The sequence below is a fragment of the Electrophorus electricus genome, chromosome 26, assembly GCF_013358815.1.
Source record: "Electrophorus electricus isolate fEleEle1 chromosome 26, fEleEle1.pri, whole genome shotgun sequence".
NCBI classification, from domain to species: Eukaryota; Metazoa; Chordata; class Actinopteri; order Gymnotiformes; family Gymnotidae; genus Electrophorus; species Electrophorus electricus.
In genome coordinates, this window is record NC_049560.1 from 7,928,728 (window position 1) to 7,950,613 (window position 21,886).

The window sequence follows — 21,886 nt, forward strand, 5'->3', positions numbered from 1 at the left end:
ACCAATAAGTATCGACTGTAAAATGAATAGTCCTCAATTACTTCATTGGACATGGTTAAATTAAATGTTTTGTCAGTGTGTTGTGGCATTATATATCATGTCTCAAAGCTCCTTTTCAGTAAGATGTTATTGTTTTTCAACCTTATTAACATTTGTGTTCTTGATTGCCCTCTGTCATTTCCCAGCACAGGTAATCATTTACCTGCAAATTACATATTCGATAACAGACAGCGAAGGACTGAAGAATTTATGACGTTGTACTGGAAGTTGTAAATAGTAGATTGATGTATGCATTTAACCTAATCATATACTGGGTAATAAACTGTGATAAGGATGTATACTTTGTAACTTGTCTAGAAGAAACTTTGAAAATGTCACACTTTTTGAAGAAATGTTTATTTCCTGCACTTTTATGGTGCATCTGGGAACTGCCAAAACAGGGCCACAGATGCCCTGTGATTAGCCCCCAGTTTACCAGCCCAAAGCAGAATACACATTTTGGTGATTTGTTGTTTGTTTGGAATTCTGTAGTACCATCAGATGCTGTTTATGAACATTAGCTCAAAACATTTTAATAATAATGGTAAACCAGTGTTGCCCTGATGCCTTAGCTTTCCCACATTTTTGTAGGTATTCTTTTCAATTTTGCTAAAGCATGCCTTTCTGCACTTTCTGTTGACAACATATACCAGAGCTTGCTGTTAATAGAGCGTTGATTGCATGCATGCATGTTTCCTTCATGCAATTTGTGCCTAGGCTGCAAACAACTGAAACTCTGAGTCCTCAACCTATAATTCCATAGCCTGCCCTGCACGATCCAGCTCCAGTCTCCACGTATCACCACACCCAACAAACCCCAGCGTGTCCCCCCCCCCCCCCCCCCCCCCCCGACTCTGCTGCTACACTCTGGCCCACCACCTCCTGATTGTGGCTGGGCGTGGGGCTCAGAGAGGGTGGGTTTGGCCACGCTTGAGGTTTTCTTTCAACTCTCTGGGTCCGTCGGGTTGGTTGGCCCCCACCTCTCCCTGAAACCCATCCTTAGCCACGGTTCGAGTCCTTTAAAGCTTCCTGCTGGTTTTACACGTACCTTTCAATTACACTTTACCCCCAAACAAAGGCAAATACACTCAGAAGCTAACAATGGCCTCAGCTGTATCAAAGAAACCAGAGGCTGGAATTCCACAGTTCAACAGTCCCTCAAAGTTCACTAGACCTCATTAGAAAAGGTTGTGTGTGTGTGTGTGTGTGTGTGTGTGTGTGTGTGTGTGTGTGTGTGTGTGTGTGTGTGTGTGTGTGTGTGTGTGTGTATATATATATATATATATATATATATATATATATATATATATATATATATATAAACTATTGTTTCATTTGCATAATAAAGATTTTTTAAAAGGCCTTTGTGTGTGTTATTCTTAAACAATACAGTGATCAGGCTAGACACTGAACAGTCTACAGTGTGATGTCATGACATACAGTAAAGATGACACCAATACACACTGTGCTGTGTATGCAATTTTTGAGACCCAAAGGTCTTTAAAGCCCTGCCCCACTGGAGCCTAAGAAGAAGTTTGCACTTGATCTCTCTGCTGTAAGTGTCTTATACAGACTGAGTTTAAATGTAGCACAAATGTACTGCAATCACTTTTTCTGAGTGATAGTTGCGTTTAACACTTAATTAGACCACCCAAGATTTGCACTGGTTTGTTTAATTGTTACCATTCTCTCTCTTTCTCTCTCTCTCTTACCTCACTGTCTTTTTCTTTCTTTCTTTGTCCTCGCCCTGTCTGTTCATCTATCTGTGTAAATGTATATATGTTTCTCCTATTTATGCAATCGTCACAGTAATAGAATAAAGTAAATAGTAATGCCAATGCGACTGCAAAATGATTCCAATCATTCACGTTCATTGTGGCACTAAATAGCTGAAGATATCCTGATTTTTTCTGTCTAGAAGAGGAAAGGGTTGGCTTGCAGGGTAAAGCCAAAAGATCACCAAAGTTGCATTGTTCTTCAAATGCAGGGCAGAAAGCATGCTGCTAGAAGGGATGCGTTCATCTTCCATGCTATAATGTGATAAACTAGTGTGCATGGCTAGCTGACCATAGATTATAGTGACAGATTTTATTTTCCTTTCATTAAATTTTATTTTCATTATAAATATGCATTTATTCACACACTAGAGCAAATTATCTTCTATAGTTTCACATATGATCTTGATGGCATAAGCATTAATTTTTAGCTGTTTCACCGAATGTGTATCCCAGTGGTATAATGTTGGTTCCCTTTGAATAATCACTGTCATGTGCATTTGGTTTAGGGTGTCAAATGCTGCTAATAGCTCAATCTATTTATGAGCAGGTAGGAGCAGCATTACAGTCAGGCCAGTTGAGAAAACAGTAGGCAGAAATACTGTGGAATATTTTGCCTTAACAGGCTAAGGAAACGTGCAGCCTTTCCTCGAGCAACTGCATAAGTAATTGCGCTTATAATGGAAAGATACAGACTTCCGTGAACTGTCCAAATATGGTTCTACCTTAACGCCACTATCAAATATGAGGTCAATGAGATTGTTTCTCTTCCTGTTTTATGCATCACTTACAGGGAAAGTAAATACAGAAATGAGCCACTGCAAAAGCTTCACTTTTGGTTAGTTCTAGCTTCAGGTTTGTACTTCAGCTTTGTAGTTAAAATCAAGCAAGTTTGCAAACGTCAAACAAGTTTGTGTTGGGGGGAGGTTGAAGAAGCATTCTTAAGATGAAAGGGAGGTTATGGCTTTGGGGTGAGAGGAGCAGGGGGCCAAACCAACCTGTAATTTGGTCTGCTTTTGCACACTAAGCCTTCTCCCCAGTCTCTATTCCAGCAGCCTTGTACAGCAGTCTTGGAACTAAAGAGCAGCAATGAGTTAAGCAATAGAGACATGGGCTGATTTGGGCAAACCACTTGATCAGAAGGAAAAACTGTGAAGGACTCTGAGAGCCAGCTGAGGGCGAGTCCATTGCTAAATGTGGTCGTCCTTTATTCCACAACGCCGCCACTCCCTCATGTATAAATATAGCCTGCTGGGGCTAAAAATAGCCACTTGCGCAAGACTATTAATAGCTCATTCCTCTGAGTTTAGTGTCAGAAGCTCTCGCACATGAGGCATGAGTAATAGCTAGTGAGGAAAGAAAAGACTCTCTGTTCCCGGTCTCTCTCTTTCCCTCCCTCTTTCTCTGACGCTCTGTGTCTCCCCAGCTGAGGACTAGAGGCTCCAGTCTGCAGACTTCCAGTTGACTTTCATTCATGCCACCACAGCCTGTTCGACTGCTCATGAAGCCAGCTATTGTGCTCGGGCACGAGGCCTCAGGGGCACAGCTTGCGTACACACTTTTTCCACCAGTTTGGAGAGACGGCTGGAACACAGTGCAAAACATTGTCTGCCTCATACCACTATAGATCTGGTGTACAACAGCTTATTATTAACAAAGTTCACCCACTCCCTGTCTGACATATAAACTTCTTGTTTTTCCTCATAGTGAAAATGAATGTCACAACCTTAAGATAAATATAAAATTAGTTTGTAACCCAATCAGATCACACACACACACACACACACACACACACACACACACACACACACACACACACACATATATATATATATATATATATATATATATATATATATATATATATATATATATATATATATATACACACACACACATACACACACACACATATATATACATACACACACACACACACATATATGTGTGTGTGTGTGTGTGTGTGTGTGTGTGTGTGTGTGTGTGTGTGTGTAAGCTATAGGCCAAAGCCCTACCCAGGGAGTCTGAACATCAGAGTAGGTCCGTAATAGCCCACGCATTTTTACACTTTTACACTTTTTTTTTTTTTAATGTTTTCTGCTCAAAAGCAAGTTTATTTAAGGTCAACAGAATGTAATAAGTGAACTTGTGTATACACTATTTACTAGGAAACAGCAACAAGGACATTTTGCATTGTTTGGGATCATTAAGCATGTTTCCTTAACAGTTACTATGACAAGCACACAATATGCTTGAGGTTGCACGTCAAATAAATCCATTCACTGGTAGTGATTACAGGTCATTGTTCTGCATCCAAATGCAATATTCAATAGAAATTAATAACACACTCCCTTGCATTCATTTCCTGAATGTGCTTTCAGTCACATCCTTGCTCTAGCTGTGCAGACAGAGATGCCACATGATTTCCTCTGATCTCACCTCGACATCTGCTCTAAAACCAGTAATTGGTGTGTTTAATTAAGCATGAGCTAAGTTTTTTTATGGTAGTGCTGAAGCTGCCTTGATTAAAGGCGCCACACGGTGTGCCGAAAAAGGGGAGCATTTACAGTGGCGTTACAGTTCGCTTGATTTGGTTGGGGATGCGCGATGCCACCACACCATAAAAACGGCGCAGCGCTGCCTCCGTTGCGACCTCAAAATTTGTCAGCGCGACTGGGCTATAAAAGAGCTCCATTCTGCGGGCGGAAAGCGGGCTGAACTCGCAGACTCGTACCTGCCGACCTCAGGGAGGGGAGGCAGACTAGTGCACAGAAATAGCTGCAGGCTGGGTGGCACACGCTCATTACAGATCACACACAGATCAAGGCTTTGTGTGCAGGAAGAGCGAAAAAAAATTAAATAAAATAAAAAAATCTGGAGCCAGGCAGAACGTCTCTGCCTGTGTTTCTCTGTGAAGAAAGCGTGATCCTGTCGTTTTCCTGGGGAAAATGCATCCCTCCCTCTGTGCCTATTGAAGAATACATCCCAATTCTGTTTTCCTGCTTTCAGAAAAATAGCACTTCCTTGGCTCCTTTATCCTATTATGATAATACGGTTATGAAGCTGTTTCTTTTGTATGTTTTGGCTGGTGATATGCACCAAATTTACATGTTCACCTAAGTGAAATATTTCCTGCTAGCAGGCGTAGCGCTTCGTGGAAATGCTTTCCCGCATTCCGGACATACCTGAAGCGTAAGAGCCAAGGAAACGCAATGCTGCGTTCGCGAAGGCATTTTGAAGGAATTTTGAGTGAATTATCCATTCACCCTTACATATTTTTAATGAGCGTGATTTGAAACTGCAGTGGAACCTCTCAAACGCGAGTGTCTCCAAATTGTCCATATATGGTCAATGACGTTTCCGGAGATACCGACGCGTAATCGGTGATAGGCTACGCAAGTGGAGAGAAATACATAATTAGCTCAGGGAATGCCCCTAAACAAATGCGCACGACCTCCATGGGTAAATGGATAGGAATAATATTGTTTGAGGGGAATATTAATCCGTTGGCTTTTGTCAGATGACTGTCTTATTAAAAGTTAACACTTTAATGTCCAGGATATCTTAGAAAATAAGGGAAATAAGTTTTCATCTTGTGGGGCACCAGATAGGATATGTTGTTGCCAATTGTCGTTGTCTTCGTCTCTGAAAGGTTTATGTATTTTCTTTTTAATGCTGAGGCTTTAACAAATATTTTAGGTCACTTGTTTACGCATAGTTCAAATTGTTTAAATATTACATACTTAATGATGGTCTACATCAATGTGAAGGCATGCTACCATAATATTGTGGCCTACTGCTAACCTTCACTCATATATTGCCTGGTTTAGCAGCAAGGGATGAGAAATAGAGTAGACACCTCCAAACCCAAGAAAGGGTAACACCGGAAGAGCAAGTTTACTGAGAATTTCATTATAACCTGATAGAACGTTCAACAATGGGAGCCAGGGAACCCAGTTATCCATGGATCAGCGGAAAGTGTTTGTTCAAATGTAGAATTGTCTCTTTCTGGGCTTATCTGAACTTGTGTGAACAGCAATTGCAGCATCTCAAACAGCAGAGCATACAGTTTTCCAAGGTAAGCAGTTTCTACATGAATGACCCCTGGAGTCCCTGTTTCCTCTAGTGCAGTGTTGCAACTGGTTTTGTAATAGTAAGGATATGACGCAGATTCCACTAGATGAGGATGTGAAGACTCTCCTTTAGCAAACGGAGTGTGAAATGCACATTACTTAGGGCGGTTGGCTTGAACAGTTGCACCAAGTCCCTCGTTTTGTTGTATGCAGGCAGAGATCATAAGTACTCGAAAATTACCTGCCCACCGCCCACCACCCCAACACCCCAATTACAACAAATAGTCAAAATGTTTCACTTCCAAACAATAATTTATTAACAGCATTGCAAACATCATTGACTTTCACATGAGCTGAAACCCATATATTACTCTGTTTAAATTATGGAAAATAAGTTAAAACATTAATTCATATGTTGCACCAGTGGCTTAAAAACATCAGGATCTCTTACAAAACTGGCCTCTCTGCAGTCACAATAAGCAGATGCAGTCCCCATGTCTATCGGCTTCTACAGATGATAGTCCAACAAATAAATAAGTTGGCTAAAAAAAAAGGGTTAAAAAAAAAAAAAAAATAAAAAAAAAAAAAAAAGAGCCAGCGAGTGACCCGCAGCTAGGTTTCCACACTCTTGACGACGGACTCTCAGTTTCTCTCCATCGCCCAGATGAAACCGAGTGCGCACGCTCCCACGCGACCCACATGCAGGAACTCCAGCGCGTCGTGCAGCGGTAGGCGAGACCTCCGCATCTCATGTTCCTATGGCTCTCCTCCGCCGCCGCAAAAAAACCAACCAAAAAAAACAAACAAAAAAAACGCTCCCTTCCGTGGAGGACGCAATGGCCTGCGGAGTCAAACGCACCGTGCGCACAGTCCGAGGAACTTTCCTCTCTTCTCAGCCCCTGCACCTGACGCGGCAGTCAGCGGTGGCTGATGCAGAGCGCTAAAAAGCCCTTTTCCGAGCGCCCCTTTCATTCTCAGAGAGCGGCGGTTCTATTCTTTCCACGCGGTGACGACTTGTGGAGTTCAGCGCTCTTGCAGAGACAGATAGGGGACCCACTGGTTTTTGCAGCGGCTTTCGTCGCAGTAGTTGCCCACCTCCTTCAACGCTTGGCATTTCAGCGGCTGGCACTGAGGGTTCTGCTTTTAGGAAGACGCAAACAGAAAGCCATATTAGGATAAATCGCTTCAATAGCATCCGCCACTCATTCTATTTAACGCAATTAATAACAAGCAAGCAAATCGATACTTACAGACACCAAAATGCAGTGGAAGTCTCTTGGCTCGCTGTTATTGTTCTCCACGGTGCTCGGCTCCTCGAGGACCTGTGCCAGGCGTCGCAAGCCGGACACGCGCAGGATATTAATGTCGTTTTCACAGCAGAATGCTTGAAGGAGCGTGAAGTGAATCTGAAGTGCAATATCATCCTCGTCTTCTTCATCCGTCGCCAGAATGCACAGCACCACACTGTCTGGATCGCTGCGGTGAAAAGAAAACTCGTTAGTTTAAGTATTTTGGTGAGTAAAACATGTTTCAGTGTATTGACACTAACAATGTCGTTCATATAGGCAAAAGGGGTAAGATACTTACACATTCATCAGTTTTGCAGACTCGTAAACGCCGACAGTAAGACAGTCTTGTCTTTGGGCTGCTACGAGTAGCTCCTCTAAGGCTTGGCTCACGGTTTCCATCCTATAAGGAAGTGCAAACCTGGTAAGCAACTAGCTTCATATTTGCAGTTATTATTTGCACATTACCTAGAATGGCCCTAATGAATCGTGCCATCCCGTCACGATTTGTGCTCATGCATGCAATATGTAATGCGAGGTCAAGACAATGCACACTTCAAAGTTGAACTTACTTTTTATCAGTAATATCGCATCCAACGACTTCTTCCAGAGTCATGTTGTTTAAAGATAATATGCAATCCAAAAGCTCCGAGAAGAACTCCAAGTGATTAATTCCAATAAGAATGTGTCGCCAAGACAGTAATCCAAACACGCTTTGCTCAAGTCGAGTTATCCTGCTCGTCGGTCTCACTCCTTTAACTTGACAAGTCTCTTCTGCCGGGTATTAGCGAAACTGAAGGACTATATCTACTTTCGCTCTGAGGGCGTGACTTCTGCCAACGCACGTTCTCTCATTGGTCAGAAGCCGTCAGCAAACGTCTTTGTCTCTCCAGCAATTGGCGGTTTCTAGAACCTCATGTCTAGAGCCCACGTGGGCAGTTTCAAAGACCCCCCCCCACCCCATCACAGAATCTACTTGTTTATGTCACATTAAGTGAGATGGAATTTCCTTGGTTTCTATTTTCCTTTGGATGCGCTCATTGCAGTAAAAATTGAGAAAACTGCATCATGAAAATCACTGTACCTAATTATGATGCAGGCCTGCTCGATTTGCACATCATATACATGGTATTGGTAGTTTAAATTCCATGTGGGCCATATAGATTAAATACATCACATTTAAGTGTCTTAAAAATAAATAAATAAATCCGTGCAATAAAGCCCGTTAAACCTTTTAACGTTTGCTATAGTACTAGCTTTTGCAGGGGTTGCCTTTGTAAGTCTATGCTATAGCTTATATAAAGGTACTTTAATAAAGGTACCTTTAATAAAGTTGCACTGTGAAAGAAACATGCATGTAAGAGGAAGCATTTCAGATTAAGCCTTTGTCGAGCCAATGCGCATATGTTGTTATTGTTTTATATTCATATTGTCTTTAGGCCTGAACGCTGTATTTGCATTTTGCATAACGCGCTGTTTTTGAAAACTCCCCCGAGGGTGATAAGAGTTTATCCATATTACCTGGAACTTTCTTCATTCGCTGTTCAAGTTCCAGTGGGTCTAATTATAGTCCGGGAAAGTCACAGGACCTTAATGTTATGGGTTCTTGTTGTGCTTTTGCTACAGCGGGAAAGAAATCTATATACACTCTACAAGGTCAGTTTATTTATGGGATGAGCTAGCTGATCGGCGAGCGCCACCTGGCGAGTGCCACCTTGCGATAAAAAAATCTAATGATAAATGGAACCCGATGCAAAGTTTTGTAAATGTTAACAAAAGAGCATACACTGTCATGTACGGATCAGGTTTGTGCGGGACATAAGAAAATGCAAGCCATCGATCTGATTTCCAGCAGAGGTTGTATGTACGTATTGCTTACTGGATAGTTTTTTCCCATAAAAGCTGCGCGCTGCCTGCTCCCTCTTAATACACAAGGTCGTAATACACAGGAAAGTAACTATAAGGAAAAGGTAGTGACGTTCTTTACACGATTTTATGCAATAGTGGTGTTAGTGGGCCTAGCTATCATCATTGTCCTCTCTGGAACCCCTGTGGTATCCACGGAGTTGTAATACACACCATTAGACAGACACCTTTTCAGATCTGGCTAGCATATACTAGAATTAACACCTCAAACACGTAGGCAAGATCGTGGAGAAAAGCATGCTTACACGTTTGTTTAGTTTCTTTAGAAATATTAGAAATTGTTGTGTATAAAACAAGGGGGCATGGCACTGCGCTTCGATTTCCTTTAACAATTATGGGTTACTCGTATTTATGTAGACACAGCAACAAAAATAAAACCGTTGTTATTTACTCGACAGGAACAGGTCAGCCAAAAAAGGGCAAACGGGCTCTTTCTCGGGCCACTTTAGCCAGGCCTTGTGCACACCGTTGAGAAGCTCAAAGCAGAACAATTACGACTTTGCCCAATGGTCTTGTTTTTCACTGGTGACGCGTGGCCATTTAAAATCAGGAGTCTAAAACATTTCAGCTGGCCTTAGGTTACGCGCGGCTAGACGGGAAAGCCCGTCCAGGAAGGGCAACAGGTTAGGAAACGTCTTAGTAGCAGGAATATGTGATCTATTTATGACTTTCGCCTCGTGTTTTTAAGCGAAAACCTGTATTGTGCATAAAAGCACCGTTTGTCCGCAGCATGTCTTTACCCGCCTTTACGGGCATCTTTCCCAGTGACGAGAATGCGCTTTCAAAAGATCCGTTCTTATACACTGATGATGGACTAAATGATAGTTTGGATGGGTAAGACCTATCGCCTTTAACTAATCTGAACTGATCTAATTGCAATAATCTGGCTTCTTAAAATAAACTCAGCCAGTAATAAACATGTTTTCAAGTCACAAATGAAAATTGGTTTACAGAAGTTCAACAGAACTGACTGATGTCTTTGAAGAGGAAGGGTGTGAGGCTGAAGTGTGGACTCCACCATCAAGCGAGCTGAGGCAAAAAATAGCCACCCAGCTTGAACACTACCTTTCTGATGAAAATCTGGAGGCTGACGCTTTCCTGTTAAAACACATTCAGAGGAACAAGATGGGTTATGTCAGCCTCAAATTGTTGACATCATTCAAAAAGGTGAGTCAAAAATTCAGATTAATCACTTTTCGGTTTCTAACCACAGGACCTCTACCTGACACTTATGGATCCAGCAACGCTGATATTGTAGTTGATGTTACCATGGTGTCAGTGCAAGAGTCTCTAGCACAATGGTGTTCGTTACTGCTAGGCAGAGATTGGTCCTCTGATCAGAAAATAAACATTGATCGAGAATGGCTAACACAATGCATAGCCTACAACTGTATAATTGCAAGGTGTTTTATAATAAATAAATAAATACTAATGAATTTGTGTAGCAAGTGTGGAGTCAATAAAGTGATGGATCCAACATTTCACAAAAGGCTGGTTGTGATTTGCTGGATGTTGGCTTTTGTGCTTCGCTAGATCAGGGATCTGACGCGTGATTGGCGTACCACACTGGCTGCTGCACGGATTTCTCAGCAGCTGGAGGTGAACGAGGCAGGCACCAAGGTACGACGCCGATGTCCTGTTCCTGACTGGCTGCTGTGTGTTCCCACCACTAAGCTGCTGCTGGCTTGGAACTTCCTGGGGAATACCACCGAGGGAACAGAGAGTGGGGGATCTGGAGCGGAGCAGCAGGACTTCATGGAGGCTGCAATGTGTGTGTTTGGTCTGTATGGTACGATCACATCCCTCCGTATCCTCCGGCCAGGGAAGGAGGTCCCTGCTGAGCTCAGGCGCTATGCCAAGAAGCATGCAGAGCTGGGGCGCAAGTTATGTGCAGTGGTGGAGTTTGAGTACCTGGACGGTGCCCGCAAGGCCTATGAAGCCCTCGGAGTGGCGGAGCAGCAGCAGGGGGGTAAGGGTATCCGCGTGGCGCTCCTTGGCAGTCGAGGCACGCGCAAGTCAGTGTGCCACGGTGAGGAGTCGGAGGAGAGCATCGAGAACGATGGCTCCAAGAAGCCAAACCGGAAGGCCAAGAGGCACCTCTACTCTATGGAGGACTCTGCCCTCTACAGCTCCTCTGAGTCAGACTTCACCCCAGCCTCACCGCGTCCTAACCGCAGGGTGTCCCGTCCGCAGGCCCTGTACGGCAGCCCCCTGGCCATCCCACGGGCGTCTGCTTTCTGCTCTGACCCCTACAGGAACCCCTTGGGCAGCCCTGTCGGAAGCCCCCTCCTGCCGCGTAAGCTGTTTCCCGGAGGCCATGCCATCTCCCCTCTGGCAACGCCTCCATTTAGCAGCACGCCAACCTCAGTTGGCAGTGCCACTTACAGCAGAAACAAGTGCTCTGCGGATTACACCCAGGACAGCACAGGGAATGTGGGGAGCCCGTGGGTCCAGCGCCGCAAAAATGCTGCCCAGGCCTTGCATCCAGAGAAAAGCTGCCCTTTGTCACCTAGTCACGTAAAAAGGTCACTGGGTGTGCTAGTTATGCGCCAGCCACAGGGACCTGACGGCACCAAAGGATTCCACAACTCCATTGGGAGAGGAAAGGTGCTATTGCCATAGTGATGCACTGGTGATTCTCTGCAGGTGACTTGTGGGTCTATGATCAGCAGTGCAAAGCACTTTTTACCACAGTTTAATTAGACACCAGCATACACTGCTTTATATCCAAGAGAAGAATTGATTGCTATATAAAAAAAAAAAGAAAAAAAAGTATTCAATGAAAATGAATAAAGGTGACCTTGTGATGAGTATTTGAGTGAGGTTGCAGTTTTCTTTGCATGTTACATACTACAACAGTTCAACCAGTATTGTAAATTACTAATGGGAATGTGAATTCACATACAGAGGCTGATAATGTCATGATCTCATCTAACCAAACCAACTGATTGTTGTCCTATGTTTAGACACCTGCAACCTGAGATGGGGAAAGAGGCTCTTGCCACTCTCTCAAATAGTGTATTTTTATTTTATAACAAAGTGACACTAAAATTTAGCCATCACAGAATAACAAAATAGTTTAATGTAATCAGAATAAATAATTCCATAGACCAAATGACCATGTTTTTGAGGCACCAATTAACTGTAGAAAATAAAAAGGTAGCATTCATACACTCTTCTTAATGGGCAGCAGCAAGACACCCATGCCCTGATAACACAAGTACTCTATCATGATGCAGTAACAATTTGCCACTGCACAAAAAGATACTGAACAGATTTCTTTTCTATCTGTACTGTTTAAAATAAGACATTGAGACACTACCAGAAAATATGCAAGTTACATACTGAAATCAGAGCCTTGGAGAACTTAATGAAAAATGGGTAAAACTTCTTTCAAATAATCATGGACAAAGTGTTGACTCAAATACAGATACAGTATTTTTTTTTAGCTTGCATAGACAGATTTCATAAGGATTAAAATATGCAGCTGGAAAAAGAGTTTATGACCCAAACATCAACATCATACCCAGACAAACAAAACATCCTGTGCTGACATCAAATAAATATAAATAAAGCAGCAATTACAGAAAGCTGCAAGATCATTATTAGTTGCAAACAAAACACTTTCAGGCAACATTATGGTTTACTTCATAATGGAAACTTCCAACTCATCACAAATTAGAGGTTTGACTGACCTGGCCCAGTAAAACAGTAGCTCTTCCATTTAATCTATAAACTGTAACCTTTTTGATATGTACTTGACCTGTGATTTATTACTAAAAATATTGGTAGAATATACAACTAAGTGCAGTATACCTTTTTTTAAAAGAAAGGAAAAAAAAGAAAGAAAAAAGCTTAAACAGATTGGTCAAATGTAAAACGTTTTAAAACTGGCTGATTTAAAGCAAATAACAAAACCTTGAAATAAATAGGAATTAGGCTGTGATCCAAATGTACAAAGAATAATGTAAAATTTACATCACCTTGCCCATAGTGCTAGGTCTGCTTTCCCAACACAGTTCTGCCAAGATACTGACATAGGACCAGCTTGTTCAAATCACATTCATGCTAATATAATGAACGGCATTGGTCTAAACATGGATATGGATACACAGCTGGATGGGAAAAAAAAAAACTAATAAAATATATATATATATATATATATATATATATATATATATATATACTGAATCAGATGCAGGTTAACAATTCTCATAGTATTTACTGTTGTTTCCACCAGCACCTTTAAAATCTGCCCAAAACACAAAAGCATGGAAAACAAAAGTTCCATCCCATTTTTCATACCGTAGTTCCAAACACCACACCATCTAACTCCTGATCATCCATGTCGTCCTCGCTGAGTGAAAAGTCTTTGTGATTTGAAAGTCCACTGGGGCTGCAGTTGGACTCTCCATCGGTGAGAGATGCATCTCCCGTGGGTCTGGTCAAGTCAATAACAGGGCCCATCCGTTCTGCCTCGGCCATTTGGGCCAGCATACTATCTAATAAGGGACGGCTTTTGCAGATGTTGTCCAGCAGCTGACAACGGTGCTGCAGCTGGCCAATCAAAGAATCCTTCTCCTTGACCATGTGCTGGAGTTTCTGAATGGAATCCTCTGACTGACAAAGCTTTTCATGGAGGTAGGAAATCTCCCTTCAAAAAGGACAGAGAAATATAAAATTAGGCTAGTTGGTCAAATGGGTGGAAGTAATGTTGGTAAGCAGATTTAAAACAATATTACTAAAGCATGGTGACCTCAAACCCCAGTGGTGCTACACCTTTCCAAACAGTGAAGAGAAAAAAAACACACTCATGTACGATATAACTCAAGATTATTCCTTTTACCTGTCCTTGTTGTTTGTTATTTCTTGGGTTGCCGCCCTCAACTGCTCATCTTTCCGTATTAAACTCTCCGCCTGCTCCCGCACAGTGTTTTCAGCTGCCTCTAGCTTGTGCTCAAGGTCCGCCACTCGTCCGTGCAAAGCGGCCAGGTGCGCATTCGCCTCCCTTATCTGTACCGGCGACGGAGACGACATGTCCGAGACCCTGCCGAGAAGCAACGAGAGCTGGGATCAGCCGGATGAACGGATATTAGTGGCCAAGTGCGACTACACGCGGGTTTCACTGGTCATTGGTACTGGTGTTGGTGTTCTAGCTAGCTTGACCCGCTCACCTCGCAACCGACGCGGTCACATTAGCGACGTTGGCGCGGCGTAACGTTTAGGTTACCGGCGTGATGAGGCGCTGAGTCACGGGCACAAGGACGTCGATATCAGCCTACTTCACATTCATCGCCGTTAAACGGTAGCTAGCAACCAGCTATCTTAGCTTAGCTAAGCTAAAATTCATAGCCACAAACTTGTTCAATAATTGCGTAGCCTGCTTCCTTGACCACGGCTCTTGACAAACGGAAAAAGCCTGTCACGAAATGAGGAGAGAATTTCCTCAGCCGTAATCCTGTGCGGAGACAACAGCGCCAAATTCTGTTTTCCACTCAGTTTCAACTCGGCCGACGTGCTTGGGTCTTGCTACAGCAACTTCGCAACAAGATAGCAACCTGTAGCTACTCCGCCCCGGAAGTGAAGCTCAACAACAGCACCCACACTTGTTTGCATGTGCCCGCTGAAGTGTGCGAGGTGTCAAGTCATTTTTATGCAAGCGTCATGTACAGCTCTGCTACAAATTAACATGTACATTTAGTTTCCCACGCAAGCCATTTCGGACAATTCACCCAAAAGCGTTACTTGAGCCAAATGAACTTCCCAACCTAAATACATAAAATATCTGCATCCAGATATTTTTTTAGTGAAAACAGGTTGGGTCAAACATGACAAATATACCGTATTCCTAACCAAAAATAGAATTGCAGGATGATGCAATCTATTTATATGGCATCTATAGTATGTTTCTGAGGGACAACTGTGGACAAGAATGTAAAAAATGGCTTTTCTAAATTAATATGGGACATATTAACATATGGACTTGTTTTGTCCCGTTGTATTTTCTCAGTGTTACTTCTGTTACAACATAACCCACTGTGTAGTGACTGGACGTTACCTTAGCTAACTCTCATTGTGATTTATATACATGCTTCAAGACTGCACTACATTACAATCAGCACTGGGGAGATTCAAATAATTGTGAATTCTGTGATTTATGCAACTTACCCTCACTCAAGCTGGCAAATAACATTTATGATTAAAATAGTTACTTTTGTGGTATAAAATCAGTTTTCATCATAAATATGACAAGATATCTGTGCAGATATAGTAAAAATTCACAGATGACATTGCAATGGGAATCTAAAAAGATTAGCCGCAGCACATACTCCTGGAACGTAAAAATCTGCTACATTTTGCCTCACATTAGTTTATGTCCTTAGTATTCCCAGTTAGTAAGCGAAAAGTACCCAGATTATATATTATTGCAATTGAACATTGGACACCATTCAGTCCCATGGTTCAAATGTCACGGGAGGTGTGATTTCTGAAGCCAAATAATATAAAATGCCATACGCCAGCGAAGCTTTTTCAAGTGTATGAATAACGCTTAATAACATAAGTGATTCATGAACCGATTATTCTTCCTTTAATACGTTTTTTAAGTGTTAAATGTGGCAAAAAAAAATCTTATCTAATTTTTATGAGCTAATATTGTTTGAAGCCAGTTTCTGTTGTTTCTTCTCTTGATGAGTTTAAGCATTGTAAAAACGCTTCAAGACACTTTGGTCTTTCCGTGTTTTTTTTTAACCATTGCACCGTGAACATTAAGTGCTAGCAAGGTTAAGTGGAGTGAATGGTGCAGGAGTTCTACTGTCAAAGGGACCCCATAGTGACCAGGTGGTACAACTTTGATTTGGGGCCCAGTGAGAACGCCGGTAGTATGTAGTAGGCTATTTTGTGATAACCTATGTAAAGTAAATGAAATGGTGTTGGATTCCCATTGCCTAGGTGGCGGTATTTGCTTGCGAGCAACAAAGATAAATTAAAAAAAAAAGAACGCGAGAATCACAGAAGTATTCTCGCGATGCTTTGTGTGCCCTTGTATCCAAAATGGGTTATTGGGACCTCCAAGAAGGTAAAGACTGCGTCGAAAAGACATTCATTACTACTAAACTGGGCACTGCCATTGGTAAGTGTGTTGGGTATTTCTGTCGCACTATCTCAGATTAGCTAACTGCGTGTGAACATATTATGTGGGTGCTCTAGTCGAATAGGTGACGCTTACATGCTAATTTTAACGAGCTAGCTAAGATAAGATAACTAAGGTTTTAGGTTTTATCTCTTTACTGCAATATTAACGAAATGAAAGGTAGCTTACCTGGTTTACTGAGCAGTATTAAAATGTTTATCAGAAGCCCAGAGCTCTTTATTCGCAGTCTTCTTACAATGCCCCCCTCATACTGTTTTATCCCTGGGCTTCGTTCTTTATCCCTTTCCCCATTCTGAACCTTAATATGCAATATGTTGAAGTAGATAAAGGGTCTGTTCAGCTTAGTAGCTATATTTCTTGTCTTTTAAAGTGTCATCATACTTTAAGGTGTTGGGCTTCACTGTGAAATTCAGCTGAGCAATCCAATCGGATCCGTTCAGCAAACACAATGATCCTGCCTCATCATGTTCACTTTTATGAAATACTATACATAGTGTCTTATTGGTCTATATGTAGGCCTCTAGAAACCATGGAGGGACTCCTACATTGACAATTAAATAGCACTGCAGTTATTGGAAAATTTGAAATAGTTGTTCTATGTAAAAGTAATAGACACCAGAAATATAAAAGAAACTGGGTGCTGTAAACAGTTCATATATACTCAACACCCATTTTAAATACCTTGTGTATTGCAAAGGTAATACAGCCCATCTTTTGTCCTGAGAATTTTTGTAAGCCACCCTGAAACTCTTCAGGACCAAAGGATTCAGATTTTTGGATGACAGACTGTCAGCCCAAGAGTGACACATGTGGGTGTAAAAACACCAGAACAACAGTACATCACCCTCTACCTGACAAATTTTGTTTAGCAGCAGATACCCTGCTGTCTCTAATTGTAACATAAATGCATAATCTGTCTGAATAATCGTATACTTAACCAACCTTCTTATTCTTCAGAACCTTTGACCTCCTACTTTCAAACCCACATTTTCTTTACCAATTTTCGATGTACAAAAATATGTACGGTGTATCCATCTAAGCAAATGATTGCTCAAAATCATAATATTGCTGCTTCTATCTTTTACATATTGATCTGTGTTTGGTGTAATTTTGATCTGTTAATTCCTCTGTGTTCTGGATGGGCAGGCATGATTCTTTCTTGTTTAACTGTTATAACTATAATATGGGATTTCTTTCAGGGCTTATTGGCTCAGCATATCATATAGTGGCATTCAAGCCTGATACAGCAGTTGAAGCGTTGGCAAGGGCAGCAAATGGCACAGTCACTATGGGTATGTAGTAAACATCTTACTGTTTTCTACTGTTTAAACCTGACTGCACAGCATGGGTGCCAATTGTGTAATTCTCACAAAATCCTGATTTAAAGGCTCACCAATAGGAACATTTTTAAAAAGGTGTTTAGACACATTTCCTTTTTGAGGATTTAAGATTAATGTCTAAACCTGCTGTGATCATTTTCAGTACATGTTTTGTTTTGGATTTTTTTTTGTAAATGTATTACTGTTAAATATTAATTTTACAAAAATGTATTATTACTGCAATGTGACGTTGCATCAGATATAAGTCTAGGCAATTTTCAAAGTAAATTATTGACACTCATGTACAGAGCTACATAAAAATCTGTAGAGATTAGTTTTTCATATTTGTTTTCCTTAATACATCTAATTTCCCCAACATACTTGATTTTCATTTTCCACTTGTTATTAGGATATTGAACTGAAGGCTTGCAGTATTTTTTAGAAGCAGAGATTAAATAAGAATTATTATAAATAATTTAAATACAATTACAAACAAAAATATAATTATCTGATAATAGATTAATTGTCAATTAGATACCAATAAACATCAGTTGGTTATGAGTGATGTTTTGGAAATTAGGTTGTATATTTCAGAAACTAGATTTAGCAAAGTAAAGCTGTTGAGTATATTCACAGTTAAACAAGGGTTCAGATGTCTTTTCATCTTATATTAAATATGTAACACGCCATATCCCATTATGAAAATAATGTTTTTTTGTGGACTCCATTTCCTATTATCTAAAAAATTTAACAAAACATTTGGTCATAAAGAAATAATTATTTCATGTAGACTACAGCTAAACACAAATATCTAGAAGTTCTGATAGAAGTGGTTTTCTGATATCTGGTACTGGAAACTATATTGGCTTTTACTGCTAGGTTTTAAAAACCTGGCTTTTACCGTTTTATCAGTTTGGATCGAGTCTCATTTGTTTAAAGAATTATAGTACCTAAAAATAGTTAATATATAAGTGTATTCACATATTCTGCAGACATACACACTCCTTCCATTTAACTAACATATCACAATGATGGTTCCTTAATTAACCCAGAATGATTCATGTTCAGGATAATTTTAAGTGTGTGCCACTGTGAGGAATGGCTTTTTAATACTTTCATACCTCTGAATAATGCAGCTGATAAATTTTTTATTAGTCCATCCTCAGGTGATTCAAATGCTTGTATCCCCATTATGTATAAATCTCAACATACTTCTTATTCGCGTTATTTATCTTAGTACTCGTTGGACTTGCCGTAAATTTCAACTAAATGCCTTCATAAACAAGGAAAAGCACTGTAGTGATGAAACAAGAAGTATCATTAAATGGTGCTGAAGTATATATAATAACCAGTTAGCTGTAATGTTTCCAGCATCTCTAGGGGCGATATTTGGAGTCGTCACTTGTCTTAGCGCACATGCTAGGGATGCTCCTGATGACCCCAAAAACTACTTCATTGGTGGATGTGCATCGGGTGCCTTTGTTGGAGCTCGAAGTGAGTAACAGCAAGCACTTCAAAATGTCAGCCATAGATGTGGACTGAAATACCAGTGACCAGTAAGACTGCTAAAAAAAGATCGATGTTTGGAATGACATTCAGTAAGACTGTGATATCAAATAGAAATGTAATTGTCAGCTTTGTACTCTGAGCCTCTAATCTGCTTTGTTCTTTACAGCTCACAGTGCTATGACTGGCATAGCATCATGTCTTGGTTTGGGAATGGTGGCCATGTTTACCAAGGTTGGCAAGATGGAAGGTTGGAGGTTGTATGGTCCACCCAAGCTGTAAAACCATGATCTTATATTATTACAGTGTTCATATTGTATATTCCTTAAATAAATCTGTTTGAAAAAAATGATCTTGAGTGCTATTTTATGCTCAAGCAGTACTTGGTCATTTTTGGTAATATTTGTTTCAAAAAGCAAAATAAGGATGAAGAGTAGTATATTTGTATTTTGTACACTAATGTAATCTTTTTGTTAACTAATAACTTTGTTGGAGACAAGAGGTCGGTGTGCACAACAGTGAAATGGGTATTATCCATTTACCAGTACAGATTTTCAGTTACAGTTCTGCTATACACAGTGCCTCTATTAGCTCAGCAGTATCTGTGGCATGCAAAGTACTTGTCAAGAGGACCATTTGTTTTTGTGATTGTTCCTGGTGATGGCCGCAAGATGGCGATGTTCATCATCAACTTATCTACAATACAATAAAAAATCTAATCGTTAGTGTTGCATTTCACATTTAGTAATTAGTGTGTTCCTTTTGCATCTGAGGCATACCAGTTTTCTTAACCCTGTCTTTGTTACATCTTTGTTTGTTTTTTTTGCAGCAGAGCCTGCTCTAATATCTGTAGATCAGTGAAATTTCCACTATGTTCTCTTTTTATTGAACTGCCAATGAACTTACTCGACCATATATACAGGCAGTTACCACAGCATTTACAATGAGCCATGCAAGATGCAAAAAACAGCTGCTAGCAGTTGCAGTGTTTCACCAGTTGGAAAGGGAGAGGAAATTTATGTAGATTTTGATTGATTCTCTGGTTTTTACTGTTTTATTTTTTAAAAACTTTTTTTTTTTTACAAATCTAGAAATCAAATCAATATAAATGACCCTTAATGTTGCATTCTAGAAAATAGTTAGTGTTCAGTGATCTGGACCATGAAACCTGTATCTGCAAAACATCATCTGAGAGGCTTACCAGGCCTTTAAGTGTTATGACAGCATAACCTTTTTTTCAGTATTTGGTGTCTCTAAATGGCCCTTTTTTCAGTCTAAACTTTTATTTCCTTACTCGGCATTAATTATTTTCTAAGTGTTTCATCTCATAGGGCATGGGGAATGTGATGAAGTACAACAGAATGATCTGAAGTGTTAGGAGCTCCTTTTAAAGTGCTGGAATACGTGATTGAGTTTATGGTGAAATTTCTACCATCTTGAAACGGATTCTATTCTTCATTTTTCAGTCATATTCAGCTATACCACAATTGCGATTCAATTTCCTTCTGATTTCAAAATTTAATCCAGTCTTGTTTTGCGCAAAAAAAAGGGAAAAAAAGACCAAAATGTTAGCAACACTTTTTAACCAGCTGACTTTCATATAATACAGCAACCATGTCGTTTGACTCCCATCTTCTCCCATTCTAATGACTGTGCAGGGAAGCCGGAGCCTTTTTCTCAAAACTTTTTTATTTGATATTGATTTCATTTGATACCTCTTTCTGGCATGATTTTCTTGCACAGGGAAGCATAGTGGTAGCCATGGAGCAGATTATTGTTATTTAGCAACATCACTTGTATCATTAGTAAAATAAGTCACGCTGATGTGCTATTAGTATACTAGCCAGAATTCCTACCAGGCTTGATTAAGAGATGGGGTCATGTGTATGTGGTGTAAAGCCTGCTGTCTGTTCTTGGCATCACCTGCAATCTTATTGGCCCGAAATGTTTGAAGAATAGCAAACTCAGCCAGATAAAACAAACCTTTTAATCTAAGGAAACCCTGCATCTCTCTGGGAGCCTAAATGCAGTTAGCATCGACCCAGGTCATGTCTCACTACGACTTGACGCAGACATCCTTCTTCTTTGTCAGAAGACCACCTCTGCAGTTTCTCACTGTTGCTATTTGTGGGGCATTAAAACATGTGCAGTGAGGGCAAGCTTAAAACGACCTGCCCTTCCCATAAGCCACTAAAAAAAACAAACGTGCAATATGTTGTGTGTCTGGTGGGTGTAGCACTAGTATTTTGGCTGCCTTTTTATAATGCAGAGGACCCTCAGTTGCTATGAATATCTTTTGATATGTGTGTTTTGAAAGGCTCCCTGCATAAAGGATGGTATGCTGATAATCCACTCTTTAGCTTTCAAAATGATTTAGCTGTTAGAGGTATGTGATTTTTTTTTTTCCAAAAAAGGTTGTCTTTTATTTATATGTGGCACTGAAAAATATTGCTCTCTTTTATGGTCATCTTAGTAAAAGGACATGATTATAATTCAAAATGAATAAATAAATAAATATATATAATTAAACTGAATATAGTATATGCTCTTAGATATCACTTATATCTCACATATAAGAAGGTTAAAAGCTTAAAGCAAAGCCTTTCTTCAAGCCATTCCTTATTTGAAAAGTGGAAAAGGAATGGGACACAAATACACGTTCTAACCAAGAAAATCCCAATCCTCCTACTGAATAATTTATAGGATGCTGAGTGTATGGAATCCAATACACTCAAGCAAACCTTCTCACATTTGTCTTCTCACGCATACGCATACACACACACACATACACACACAAGTATACAAGGAT

The 21,886-nt window shown here is 40.5% G+C and overlaps 4 protein-coding genes across 6 annotated transcripts; 2 read left to right on the forward strand and 2 right to left on the reverse strand.

The window, feature by feature from the left end:
- Nucleotides 1-6,180: 6,180 nt before the first annotated feature.
- gadd45ba (growth arrest and DNA-damage-inducible, beta a) lies at nt 6,181-7,944 on the reverse strand. 2 transcript variants are annotated; one of them, XM_026996341.2, is made up of 4 exons: nt 7,746-7,944; nt 7,475-7,576; nt 7,138-7,363; nt 6,181-7,024 (listed from the first exon to the last, which is right to left on the reverse strand). In XM_026996341.2, exons 1-4 carry the CDS (start codon nt 7,787-7,789, stop codon nt 6,911-6,913), a joined length of 486 nt encoding a protein of 161 aa, XP_026852142.1. In that variant the 5' UTR covers nt 7,790-7,944; the 3' UTR covers nt 6,181-6,910. The 2 variants fall into 2 exon arrangements, with proteins under 2 accessions (XP_026852142.1, XP_026852132.1); XM_026996331.2 differs by having other exon boundaries at nt 6,181-7,027.
- A 1,885-nt stretch (nt 7,945-9,829) lies between these two features.
- On the forward strand, nt 9,830-11,817 carry larp6b (La ribonucleoprotein 6, translational regulator b). Its single transcript, XM_026996351.2, has 3 exons — nt 9,830-9,933; nt 10,053-10,266; nt 10,633-11,817. Exons 1-3 carry the CDS (start codon nt 9,830-9,832, stop codon nt 11,719-11,721), a joined length of 1,407 nt encoding a protein of 468 aa, XP_026852152.1. The 3' UTR covers nt 11,722-11,817.
- A 1,449-nt stretch (nt 11,818-13,266) lies between these two features.
- On the reverse strand, nt 13,267-14,667 carry vmac (vimentin type intermediate filament associated coiled-coil protein). Of its 2 annotated transcripts, XM_026997063.2 has the most exons (3): nt 14,274-14,667; nt 13,946-14,146; nt 13,267-13,753 (listed from the first exon to the last, which is right to left on the reverse strand). In XM_026997063.2, the coding sequence occupies exons 2-3, from the start codon at nt 14,134-14,136 to the stop codon at nt 13,399-13,401; spliced, it is 546 nt and encodes a 181-aa protein (XP_026852864.2). In that variant the 5' UTR covers nt 14,137-14,146; nt 14,274-14,667; the 3' UTR covers nt 13,267-13,398. The 2 variants fall into 2 exon arrangements, with proteins under 2 accessions (XP_026852864.2, XP_026852858.2); XM_026997057.2 differs by having other exon boundaries at nt 13,946-14,667.
- Nucleotides 14,668-16,109: 1,442 nt separating this feature from the next.
- ndufa11 (NADH:ubiquinone oxidoreductase subunit A11) lies at nt 16,110-19,363 on the forward strand. The gene is made up of 4 exons (XM_026996525.2): nt 16,110-16,231; nt 17,452-17,544; nt 18,943-19,065; nt 19,247-19,363. The coding sequence occupies exons 1-4, from the start codon at nt 16,153-16,155 to the stop codon at nt 19,357-19,359; spliced, it is 408 nt and encodes a 135-aa protein (XP_026852326.1). The 5' UTR covers nt 16,110-16,152; the 3' UTR covers nt 19,360-19,363.
- Nucleotides 19,364-21,886: the final 2,523 nt, after the last annotated feature.

What these genes read in the sequence shown, in the direction of transcription:
- gadd45ba (XM_026996331.2), bottom strand. Translation starts at nt 7,789, where the DNA reads ATGACTCTGGAAGAAGTCGTTGGATGCGATATTACTGATAAAAA. An exon ending in TGCGATATTACTGATAAAAA is followed by an intron (nt 7,577 to 7,745) that starts GTAAGTTCAACT and finishes ACTTCCTTATAG; the next exon opens with GATGGAAACCGTGAGCCAAG. An exon ending in TCTGCAAAACTGATGAATGT is followed by an intron (nt 7,364 to 7,474) that starts GTAAGTATCTTA and finishes TTTTCACCGCAG; the next exon opens with CGATCCAGACAGTGTGGTGC.
- larp6b (XM_026996351.2), top strand. Translation starts at nt 9,830, where the DNA reads ATGTCTTTACCCGCCTTTACGGGCATCTTTCCCAGTGACGAGAATGCG. An exon ending in CTAAATGATAGTTTGGATGG is followed by an intron (nt 9,934 to 10,052) that starts GTAAGACCTATC and finishes ATTGGTTTACAG; the next exon opens with AAGTTCAACAGAACTGACTG. An exon ending in TGTTGACATCATTCAAAAAG is followed by an intron (nt 10,267 to 10,632) that starts GTGAGTCAAAAA and finishes GTGCTTCGCTAG; the next exon opens with ATCAGGGATCTGACGCGTGA.
- vmac (XM_026997063.2), bottom strand. Translation starts at nt 14,136, where the DNA reads ATGTCGTCTCCGTCGCCGGTACAGATAAGGGAGGCGAATGCGCACCTG. An exon ending in ATAACAAACAACAAGGACAG is followed by an intron (nt 13,754 to 13,945) that starts GTAAAAGGAATA and finishes TCCTTTTTGAAG; the next exon opens with GGAGATTTCCTACCTCCATG.
- ndufa11 (XM_026996525.2), top strand. Translation starts at nt 16,153, where the DNA reads ATGGGTTATTGGGACCTCCAAGAAGGTAAAGACTGCGTCGAAAAGACA. An exon ending in AAATGGCACAGTCACTATGG is followed by an intron (nt 17,545 to 18,942) that starts GTATGTAGTAAA and finishes TAATGTTTCCAG; the next exon opens with CATCTCTAGGGGCGATATTT. An exon ending in TGCCTTTGTTGGAGCTCGAA is followed by an intron (nt 19,066 to 19,246) that starts GTGAGTAACAGC and finishes TGTTCTTTACAG; the next exon opens with CTCACAGTGCTATGACTGGC.